The 12,191-nt window shown below is 46.6% G+C and overlaps 1 protein-coding gene across 1 annotated transcript in view; it reads left to right on the plus strand.

The window, feature by feature from the left end:
- The first annotated feature begins 278 nt into the window (after positions 1 to 278).
- The window catches only part of Dcbld1 (discoidin, CUB and LCCL domain containing 1), an 82,045-nt gene continuing 70,132 nt past the window's right edge, over positions 279 to 12,191 (plus strand). The window contains exon 1 of the mRNA XM_075945814.1: positions 279 to 480. Coding sequence (XP_075801929.1) covers positions 396 to 480 — 85 coding nt within the window. The 5' untranslated portion in view covers positions 279 to 395. The remainder of the gene's footprint in view (positions 481 to 12,191) is intronic.

Below are 12,191 nucleotides of genomic sequence, written 5' to 3' on the forward strand. Positions count from 1 at the left end.
GATTTCGGGTGCCCTTCATTGCCTGGGTGGACCTCCAAGTATGGTGCAGCTGACAAATCGCCCGAGGGGCGGAGTCTCCGTGAGCCGCCCGGCTCCCGGCGAGCCTGCGCGCCAGGTGAACTTTTGATTTCCGTGTTCGCGTGGATCGGGGCAGGTGGCGCGGAGGGGGGAGGCGGGGACGGGAAGAAAACTGGGCGCTCCCCTTGAGCGGAGGCGGGTGGCTCCAGGGGTCACTACGAGGAGAGGGCGGGCGGGGCGGGGCGGGGCGGACACGCCCTCTCGCGGGCGCGGGCCGCCCAGAGGGATCGGTGCCGGGTGCCCGCACCGCGCCGGGCCGCGGTGGCGTGGGGACGGGCCGGGAGGCCGATTCTGCGGGTCTGGAGCCCGGCAAGACCATGGGGACCGGGGCCGGTCGGCCGGGCGTCCTGGCGCTGCTGTTCGCGGTGTGCGCTCCGCTCCGGTTGCAGGCGGAGGAGCTGGGTAAGTGACTGCGGGCCCGGGCTCTGGGAGCGCGATGGGCCTCCGGGGAGCTTGCGGCGGGGCGGGCGGTCTGCGCCAGGCCGGGGATGGGTTGAAGTCAGCGAGCGAGTGCATTCCGGATCGCGCCCCCCAAAACTCCTTCCTTCCCCCCACAAACGAGCGCGGCAGCTTGGCGCCTGTTCCTCGGCTGCCTGCGCGGTGTCTCCGCCCGGCCACTTAGTTCCCAGACTTCCCGACCCTGGCGGCGGGTGTGAGTGGCCTGGCTGCGGGTGAGCGCCCCGCCGGCTCCCGGTCTCTGCCTGCAGTGGGGGCGCTTCTGCTGGGCTGGCCGGGAGCAGGCTGCAGACGGGGACCCTACAGCCTCACGCGTGTCCGAGTTGGAACCTTGCGACTCTGGTCCCAAGAGGGTTATCTGAGGGAGTCGACGCCGGCCCAGCCTGCTTTTCCTCGGTAGCTTTGGCTTCCAACGCCACCAGATTTACTCTCAGTTCACCAGATTAAAGCAGGAATCTGGTTTCCCAGCCCTACGTGGCTCTGCTTCATTAATCTGCGTTAATTAGTTTTCCTTGGATAGGAAGGGCCAGTTTTCTGCTGTTTTTTTTTTCTTTTTTCTTTTAGTTTTTGTTTCTCTCCTCTTCTGCGTTTGCTCCTCAGTAACTGGAGTTAATTAAAGGCAGCGAGTTTATTCGGAATGCTTGGACCCCACCCCCGCCCCCGCCGTGCTTTCTGGTGAAACAGGAATCAAAGTTAAACCCAACGCTGAATTTTTTTCATTGAAAAATGTATTCGTTCACCCAGACATTCAGCATAGTATTAAAAACACACAAAACATGTAACGTTGATTTCATTTAGTTACTGTAGCACAATCTAACGTATGTTAAATTTGCAATATATAAGGTCTTCTGAATACTTTATAAACGTACTTTTTTTTTTCTTTTGCGGTGCTGGGAACCCCTGTGCAAGGCAAGCCTTCCCCAACTGAACTATATTCCAGCCCCTGAATGTCTTAAATGTTGAACACACTTTTTCAAGTTCATGTTTGAAAATGTAACATTTTACATTTATTTGGTGTGGGTTTTTTCTTTAAAAATTTATTTTTAATTGTGTTTACCAGTATCTGTGTTGGGATATATTTGTGTGAGTGCCGATACCAATGAGGCCAGAAGTGTCTGCAATCTTAGGCCTGAAATTATAGGCGGACGTGAGCCCCTGGGTGTGGGTGCTGGGAACCAGGCTTGAGTCTGTTGCAAGAGGAGTATGTCCTCATGCGCTCTAAAATATCTCTGCAGCCCCATTTTTAAATTTTCTAATTAATTTATTGTTTCTGCTATTATTTGCTGTTTTGAGACAGGGCTTTATTTTTATACCTCAAGCTTTCCTGAAACCCATTGTGTACTACAGACTACTCTTGAATTCATGACAATACTCGCATGCATATGAATGTAGGTACCCTCTGAGGCCAGAGGCCACAGATCTGCTGTGGCTGGAGTTGTGACCAGCTGATGTGGGTGCTGGGAACTGAACTTGGGTCCTTGGCAAGAGCTATATGGTCTCATAACTGCTGCAGCCCATTAATTTCTTTCTGTCTGTTTTCCTTTCTTACTTTTGTTTGTTTTTGAGACAGGGTCTTTTGTAAACTTCCTGCACTTCAAACTCACTGTTTACCCTGAATTCCTGATCCTTGGATCCTTCTTCCCCAGCCTCCAGAGCTGGGGTTGATGGGATTGCAATGGTGAAAAGGCACTTCACTAGGTAATCTGTGAGCCCACCTCGCAGCGTGTCCTCCATGGGAAAGTGCTTTGCCTGGGCTAAGTGAGCACTTTACAAATTCAGATTCTTACCCAACGTCGAATTTTAGACCTTGTTGCCATTGGCTGATGGAAGAAGATGCTGTCATCAGGGTTATTGTAGAACAGCTTGTGTATTTAGGATTTTAAAATAAATGAGTACTACGGAGGCGTGGAGGTGTGCTGAGGCACTTTGGAAACAGGCAGGAACATTGCCTCCAGTTCAAGGCTAGCCTGAAATACACAGTAAATATCAGGGCAGCCAGGGCAGCATTGCAGGACTGTGTCAAAATAATAGATAGGGGATGGATGGATGGATGAGTAATTAAACAAATACACAGATAAATGAATGAATGAATGAATGAATGTGGGTATTCACACACAAAAGGTAAAACTTAGGTTTGGGATATTTACTGAAAAGGATCTAGGGAGGAATTCCAATGATGAATATTGTTTTTATTTCTTTTTTAACATTAATTTCTTTTTGGTATGGAGATAAAAGGACACTTTGCAGGAGTCTTTCCACCATGTGGATTGCAGGGATGAAACTCAGGTCCCCAAGTTTATCAGCAAGGGCTTTCACGTCTCACTAGCCCTGTTTTGTTTGTTTGTTTATGGCAAGGTCTCACTCCACAGCCCAGAATGGCCTGGCTCCCTATTGCTGGGATTGCAGCCTGTATCACCACATGGACTGTTACGAGTTTTAAGATAGTTCTCAAACACGTGTGGTCTTCCAGACTCCTTGGTGGGACAAGTTTCAAGTGTTTATAAATGTAAGCATCCATCCTAACTTTAGGTCTAGAGATTTCCTCCGGGCTCTTAGTTTATAGGGTCAGATAGTGTCAGGAATGAAACCAGCCAACTTTATTTATTTGTTCTGTTTTGTTTGCTTGTTTGTTTGTTTTTGACACAGGGTCTGACTCTGGCCGAGGCTTGGCCTTATAGCTCAGGCTGTTCTCAGTCTGGTGATCCTTCTGCCTCAGACTCCCATGTGCTAGTGTTACAGGCGTGGGCCACGCACCATGTTTCCACCTAAATTGTTTATGATGCTCGACAATGGTACTATTTAAATTCTCGTTTGAGGGTCTGGTGGCCTTACGAGGCTGCAGTGATTCTTTGCTATGACTGCTGTTTGCCCGTCTGGTGCCTTTATTCCGTTCCTCCAGACCTGCCCTTCCTGAGGGTGCTCCCCCAACACTGTTGCCTCTTTTCCTTGTTTCTCTCTCCCTGGGTTCCGTATTTCCGTGAACTTTCACATGGTTTTTTATTTTTTAATATTTTTAATAACATACAGCTCACTCATTTGTATTGATTCTGTTCCTATCAATCTGTATACTTGGATTTGGTCCAGCCTTATTACCTTGATAATAGTTCTGTAGACTAGAATGCCCTTAATTCTTTTTAAGGTATTCTCTACTTTGACAGTTTCATGCAAGAATGTAATGTGTTTTGATGATCCCCCCCCCTTGCCCTTTCTTATTCTCCTCCCACTACCTCTGACCTCCTTCTTTTTTTCAACCGGTCCTCCTCTTACTATCTCGACTGTTTTAATTCGCTGAGTTAATTCATTAGGGTTGCTTGCATAAGCATGGCTGTGGGGTTTTCTGGAGATGGGTAATTTACCAGCAGTTCCTGAAGAAAAGTGACTTCTTTTTCCCAGGAAGCCACTTGCCCATCCTTCCTCAACCAGGGGTGGAGCCTGTCCTTCTGTTACCCATGATGGAACGTTTATTGGCATTCTGTGCAGGTCTTCTGCAGGGCAGCCACAGCGGCTGTGAGTCCCGGAGTGTACGTCCACAAAACAGTATTTCACAACACTCTTCCCCATCCGCGGGCCCTTACAGTCCAGAATGCCCTTGGCTGTTGTGGTGGAATCTAAAAATCCCAATTCTCTTTTCACCAATGTATGTGCATATGGGGAGTACAGATTTTCTCCTGATGATTTAAATATCAACAAAATGGAAACAAACAGTTGATACTTTGAAGAGCAACTCCTGGACGCTTACAAATTCCTTTCAAAACCACTTCCCAACTCTTGGCTTATTGCTGTTTGAAGGTCTAATCTTCATCACTAATTTATATTTGGTAGACCTGCTGGCATTTGATGTTTTAGGTAAGTGGCTTTTTAAAAGAGTAAGCACAAGTTTATTCTGGCACCTTCTGCACCAGTGTGCCTTCGTGCAGACCTTCCCAGATCTTCCCTGTCCAGGGGACAGTGAGGCATAGCCAGCCCTGCGGGCTAAGTTCCCCATCCCTGCCATCTTGGCCTCCAGCGTCTGACAGAGACACTCAAGGAATATTTCTGAGTTGAACTGAACAATCTGCTTGTGTGTAGGAGATGCTTTCAAACTGTTTCCTAATTAGTGGGAAGAGAGTGCTGGAGTCCTTAATGAGGTTCTTTATGTATGTTCATCGGCTGCTTCCACTCATTAATTGTGTTTACCAAGCCCGGCTCTCTTGACATGCTTCTGTGTGTGAGGATACCTCCTTCCACATGTCAGCACAGCAGATTGGGGAATGTGCCCCTAGAACGATCCACCCAAAGTTTTTGGCTCTGGGGAATCTGTAGTATTCAGAACCATTGCTGTACCCCGTATCTGGGAACAAAAAGAGGCCATGTCAAGGAATCAGCCACCAAATCAAAGGGTGTCCTTCTAGCAGGACTTGAGCTCTAACTAAGGTTTCACACGGTTTCCTAAATTCTTCATACTTTGAACCCTTTAATTTTGTGGTATAAAACAGTTTTTTTTTTGTTTGTTTGTTTTTTTTTTGGTTTTTCGAGACAGGGTTTCTCTGTGGTTTTGGAGCCTGTCCTGGAACTAGCTCTTCTAGACCAGGCTGGTATCGAACTCACAGAGATCCGCCTGCCTCTGCCTCCCAAGTGCTGGGATTAAAGGCGTGCGCCACCACTGCCCGGCTAAAACAGGTTTGAAAATCATGAAAAACCCACACTTTGAAAGTAAGACCTCTATTGCCTCTGAGAAATTATGGGGTGTATTCTGTTTGGGGGTTTCTGTTGTTATTGTTTGTTTTGTGACCCAGGAAGGACTTGAACTCTCTTTTTAGGTACTGATGACCATAAACTCCTGATTGCCTGTCTGTATCTTGCTAGTTCTGAGATTAAAGGCATGCATAACCAAGGCTGGTTTTTGTTGTTGGTGTTGGTGTTGGTGTGTGTGTGTATAGTTTGTTTGCTTTTTATGTATTGTTTTGTTTTGAGACAAGGTCTCACTCTGTAAGCCCTGGCTTGCCTGTAACTCCCTACGTAGACCAGGTACTGGGATTACAAGCATTGTGCCACCACACCCAGCCCTTTTATGTTTCTAAGATGGATAGAGAAATTAATTAATTGTAGATGTTTTAATCATCTTAAGGTAGGAACAACAATAAAACCTTCAGAGAAGCACACCTTGTAGAGCTTTGGACTACTTCCTGTCTACATCCTAAAGCTTTAATTCAGATGGGGTAAGGTCACTATGTCCTTGTTGGAAGAGTTGGTTGCTTTCTCTACCTGTAGACTTTGCATATGGCACACTGTCAGGGTGCAGGGCTTCTCGGCTGCTTTACTCTTGTTCCTGTCTGTACGGTTCACATGACAGTTCACCAGACGTTCTCATTCTTCCTCTCCGGCTGGCTCTACTTCATTCTCCACTCTGTTCCCCTCTACTCTGGCCTGTCCAGGCTCACCAGTTGACCTTCTTGCTTCTCCAAGATGGCAGTCCCTTCTGCCTTAGAGCCTTTGTGTGTGCTGTTCTCTGTGCCTACAGCCTTGACTGTCCACAGGGCTCACTCCTGCCTGTTTAGATGTTCCCATCAGAGTAGACTTTCTCACCCACAGGAAGCCCTCTCCTGTTCCCGGAGCCCCACGTTCCCGCTCCCTCCTTTCTGTTTTCTTTAGAGCACTTGCCCCCTTCCATCAGAGCGTATGTGCCACGTACATCTGTGTGTGTTTGTCTTTCCTCCTACCGGACTGTAAGGTCTGGGAGGAGGTTGTGTCTTGAAGTGTACCTGACGCACACAGTAGGGCTACGTGCTCACTGGGGAAGGGCTGGGAAGGCAGTGGAAACACATGCCCACCTCTTGCTAAGGCCCAGATCTCACTGGTCGAGAATCAAAATTTGGACACAACAGAACAACGAGATTGCCTGCCCAGTTGTTGTTAGTAAGGGAACAGTCCGAGAGTGTGGCGCGACTGGTAAAATGTGTTTGCCACCAGACCCGACAACCCGAGGTTTGATCCTTGCGGCCCACGTGTGGGAAGGAAAGAGCTGGCTCTTCCAGGTTGTCCTCTGGCTTCCACATGTACGACGAGGCAAGCTTGACCTGCTCTCCCCCGTGTGTACCCACAAAAGTAAATAAACAAACCTGAGAGTACAGCTCGCCCTAGTGCGGGAGATGCCTGACACCGAGTGCGGAAGGGTAAATATCGCCGGGAATCAGAGAGATTTTCACAGACTAGACTGTGAAGTAATTTCTACGGTGGAAGACTCATGTTGATGTCACCTTCCAGATGTTAATTCCATTGTTTAGATACATAAAGTGTATAGTTGCTTGTCTTGTGTGACTGGGGCCACTTACTTGATGGGGAAAAAAGGAAAACCATGTGTTTTTCTAATCCAGCCTAAAAATGAAGTTGAACCTGTGAGCCCTGGTACCAAGCCAGAACCAAATCAGACTTGTGGGGTTTTGGTTTGTTGTTGTTGTTTGGCTTTCTTTCGTTTTTTTTATTTGTTTTGTTTTTTTGATTTCTTTGGTGGGGGTAGAGTAGAGATTAAAGAGAAGGGTTGTTGGGGGGTCGAGGGTGGGCTGGAGGAGTCTCTCAGATCCATGAGTCCAAGCCTGATTATTTCTACCACTAGGACCTGGTACAGGGTTTGGCAGATAAGGACTCTGGATGACTATTCCCTGAGTCAGCCTGGCTGGGGAAGCTGCTCTGCCTCAGCTGAGGGCTGGGAGAGGGGAAGGGTAAAATTCACAAGGGTATTTCCATAGCGTCTGTTTATAGGACTCGTGTGCATACAGCTTTGGAACACTGCTCTCCTCCACCTCCAAAACAAACAGGAGAGAATGAACTTAAAAGATGAAGATTTTCTTTGGCTCAAGGTTTTAAAGGTTTCAGCCTAAGGTTAATCCACTGGGTTGTTCCTAGGCTGGTAGCAAGGCAGAGCTCGGGAGCATGTGGGAGCATAGACCTGCTTACCTCATATAGTTCCTGTCATTGCCAGTAGGTTGTTGATCTATGAATTCTTCCATGCATTAATCCATTGGTGAGGCCAGAGCCCTCCTTTTAGCCACCTCCAATCCCACAGCACCGGGGACCAAGCCTTCAACAGCCAGCTTTGGTAGACAGTGCAGATACATGCCACAACAATCATGTCTGTGTTTGGCCATTCTGAGGTTTTAGAGACCCTTTAGGCAACCGCAGGAGAGCTGCTGTAAACTCGGCTCTTGCCGTCCTGGGAAGAGGACAGGTGAGCTAGGCTGCTCTCCTAAGCTCCACAGATGTGACCACATTTAGGGCAGCAGGCCTCTTTATCTCAGACTATCTGAAATAACTAGGAACTAGTGACATTAGCACTGAATTAAGCCAAGTCATGGATGTGCATTGTCTAGTCTGTGGTTTTTGTTAAATATTAGATAGAAACAATGAGAATACATTAAACTATATGTAAGAATATATGTAAGCTATAAAGATGAATAAAATTTATGCAGTCTTATTTTTTTCCTCAGATAGACCCCATGTATGTCAGGCTGGCCTCGAGTTGTCCTGTAGCCATGGGCGACTTTAACGCCAATCCTCTTGCTTCTCCCTCAGTGCCAGGATTACAGTCATTGTCTCCAGGCTGATCCTTTTTTATTATTTTGAAACAGAGTTTAGGGCTGGAGAGATGGCTCAGAGGTTAAAAGTATTGATTGGCTGCTCTTCCAGAGGTCCTGAGTTCAATTCCCAGCCACTGCATGGTGGCTCACAACTATCTACAATGAGATCTGTGGCCCTCTTCTGGCAGGCAAGCAGAACACTGTCTACATAACAAACAACAAACAAAAGAAAGAAGGAAGGAAGGAAGGAAGGAAGGAAGGAAGGAAGGAAGGAAGGAAGGAAGGAAGGAAGGAAGGCGGGTCTGCTGGCCCTTGTGGGCCTTGCACTTACAGTGATTTTTCCGCCTCCTCAGTGCTGAAATCACAGGCAGGCACCACTACAGCCTCCTGTATTCTGATGTAATTTTTCTTTTTTAATCTAACTCAATTACAGTAATTTTGAGAACTGTTACAGGAACTGAGATTTAGAGAGATGGAGTCCTTTATCTTGGGTCTATGCACTTTGTGTGTGTAAATTAGGATACAGGGATACGGTTTACAATCCCAAATGCCTTCATGTGGTCCCTACTCACACAAGGAGGCCATTGTATGCTCATGCCCAGGGGAGAACTGCTTAAAGAAATTTTGGAGGAACATGATGCCAGAGGGTAGTTTATGCACCGAAGCTTTAAATGAACGGTCGTTGTTTTTCTCTTAGGGATAATCACATTTGACTATTGAAAATCCTAATTAATAGCTAACCATTTGCCTCTCTGCCACTGTGATAAATTCAAAGTTCAGAATACACAAAGGCCATGCAGTTTCCAGGACTGTGGAAAGATAGGCATGTTGGAAGGCTTTTTCTCCCTCAAGGCGTGTGCTTCCATACCTTATTAGAGTCTCTGTTTCCCTACTGAGATTTGCTATTTTCTGGTCAGTCAACATTGATTGCCTTCTCTATACACGCTTTATGTGTCTGTGTTCAGACAAACAGTCTTATGCTTTTTCTTTGTGTACTTTCCACAGTTGGCTCAAGTCATTCCCAAGCTGACACTTCTGGGTAGCGCGGTGGCACTCTACCTTAGGTCCTGGAGTTTGTGCTTTGCTTACTCCCACATCTCATCTAGCGTGAAAAATGAGTATTAGCAAGTTGACAATACCGTGCTCCGATTTTAGGAGTAGCTGTTGAGGATAAAGCTACCCCAGGCTGGCAATTCGGGCCCTTTTGAAAGGCTCATTAGACTTCTCTATTAACATCGAGTGCTCTTCCAGGCTCTTCTGCAGAACACATCTTGCCAGGGCCAGCGGGGTAATAATTACAAAGAGCTTTTAGAAATGTAAAATTTCCAAATCCTGAGTTTCATCAAGTTCTCCAGGTGATTGATTGTTGGGGCTGAAGCTTGAGGAACAGCACTTTACCCCACGAGCCTGCTGTTTCCACTCCTCATTTAGGAACCACGTGACTGGAAGCAGAGCGAAGGACCTCTGTGGGAGGTGAACCGCTGCCTCCGCAGACTGTTTCCTGAAGAATCTCATAAAGAGTGCTTGAATAATTAGAAAGGAAGGGGAACAATTTCTCCTGTGATTTTTGTAAGAATCCTGAATTAAACATGACTACCTTCCCCAGGTTTTGTTCTTTTGAGCTTGAGCCTCACAGTGAGGCCCAGGCTGGCGTAGCATTTACTCTATGCAGCTTAGGGTAGCCTCAAACTAACTCAATGGCAAACCTCTTCCCTAAGCCTCCCCAGTGCCTCGGTGCTGGGTGGGGGCTCCTCATGTTAATTTTGAGACAAAATGCAGCTGCAAATGGCAAAAGGTGGCATGGATTTCAGGGGTAGCCTCGTTGCCAGTAAAATGAGCGTCATCCGTCTCTGCCTCCAGTTGCTCACATTTAGTTTAGGCAAAAGTGGCTACAGGGTACAGTGATTCTGTTCTGTGCTCCGTGGAGTCAAACTAGGTTCATAGCCTGTTCAGAGCTGTAACTGCACACACCTACCGCTGATGCCTGGGAAAGAGCCAGTTGGGAACTTCACCTGGGTTTTGATGGATGTATTCTTTAGTGTGTGCTTGGATAGTCACTCTTTGTAAAGTGAACCATCACTGTCTATCACATAGGACTGTCGCAAAGGTTAAACTGACATTTCGTATAGAGTCTTTAAAATATCCTGTAGCAACCTTATAGAATGCTGTTTTTTGGCAAGGGCCCCTACATAATCCTTTTTGTGACCCCTCCACCCCAGTTTTCTTTGCTCAGCAAACACCTGTGCCCACTGTGTCAACTCCGTGGCCCAGCGCTGTTTTCTTTGAGGCAGAGTCTCAGAATCCAGGCTGACCTTGAACTTACTGCGACTGAGATGGCCTTGAACTTGATTCTGTATTCACTAGTGCTGGTTGGAGTTGCCGGCTCTCCCCCCGACACCCAACTCTTACGATTTTTTTGAAAATCATAAATACAAACTGAATCATTTGCATGTGCGAAAGACAAATGTGAGAGCTTTGTACTTGGTAAGACTTGGATATCGAGACTCAACAGAAAAAGTTATCATTGTTGGTGTCTTATCTAATGTCAAATCAACATTAGAAAATACACATATTCTTGAGCAGTGAGCCAGGGAAAAGTACTTGGTACCGAGCCTGACCAACTGATTTACATAACCTGGGACCTACAGGGCGGCAGAACAGAACCAGTTCCCACAAATTTTCCTTTGCATATTCGGGAGACAGTAAACACACCTCCCACATCTACTTATGTTTGGACGTAGGGTTTCATGTATCTGATGAAATTCCCTGGAACTCGCTACATTAGTCAACACAGTCTGGGACCTGGAACTCCTGATTTCCTGACTCAAGAGCGGAGATTATAGACGTGAGCCTCCATCCACCGTAGCCATTTATGCAGTGTTGGGGGCCAAACCCAGGCTTCCTGCCTCCTTCACCATGCCACTGAGCCACATCTGACTTATGCGTGTTTATATGCCGCCTGCCTGCCTGTTGTTTCTTCTTCTGTTTTAATTGTTTCTCAGGTTTTGAGGTGGAGTCTGGCTGGCCTTACACTCTCAGTTCTTCTCCCTCAGCTTCCTGAGTGCTGAGTTATAGGCCCTTTTCATCACATCTGCCTAAGATTTCTTAGTTCTCTTCAGTTTAAGCCATAGCAGCTTGAACACCAACTACCTGGTATTGTTAGTAAAGTTAGCTGCCGGTTTTCTTTGATTTCTTTATTCTGAGTGTCTGTGCAATGTAGATAAAACAGTTACCTTTGCGGCCTGGAGAGATGGCTCACAGTGATTTTGCGGAGGACTTGATTCTGTTCCCAGCTCACAGCTGTCTTCTAACTCCAGTTCTAACAGATTTGGTTGATGCCCTCTTCTGGCCTCCACAGGCACCGGGCCCAGGTGATACACATACACACATCTGAGCAAAACAGTCATATATATATATATGAAATTAAATATTTTTAAAAAGTTGTCTTAGAAGTTCTTTGTTATACAAATGTTTTTTTCTTATAATTTCATCATGAAATCAAGAAACTTCTTGATTCCTTTTTTTTTCAATTTGGTTAATGCTTCCAAAAACTTGTAACTTAGTAACATTGGTGGGAAAAGTCTTGTTTTTGAATGTCAAATCACATAGTTCAATTTCAGTGTAATTTTTAGAACTCTAAAGGCCAAAGTCCACTTCTCCACACTGGCCCTTTAACCCCATAATGGGATCTCTCTGCACATCTCTCTGGGAGAGCCTTGTCCAGGCAGTCACCAGTATATTCCACAGAATTCTGGTCCCAGGAGATGCCCAGTGAAGAAGAGTTCCCTGGGAAATACTGCAAGCTGCTGCCCCGGTTAGTGCCTCACAGAGCATTGTTAGGGCTTGGCATATGTGTGGTAAAGCAGAAGGCGGTAGTCAGTGCTGGGATCACACGTATGGGCTACCACGCTTGCCCAGCTTGAATTCTTAATGTATGACTGCTTCTATGGCTTTGAGACAGGGTCTGGCCTTGCTATGTCGCCCAGTCTGGCCTTGAATTCTTTGGAGATGATGGTATGACCTCAATATAAATGTCCCAAATCCTAGAACCAGAGATACTAGTGCTTAGGGATATGCTGAGCTGGCATTAAGTAGGCATGAGAT

Source organism: Microtus pennsylvanicus, chromosome 1 (genome assembly GCF_037038515.1).
Source record: "Microtus pennsylvanicus isolate mMicPen1 chromosome 1, mMicPen1.hap1, whole genome shotgun sequence".
NCBI lineage: Eukaryota > Metazoa > Chordata > Mammalia > Rodentia > Cricetidae > Microtus > Microtus pennsylvanicus.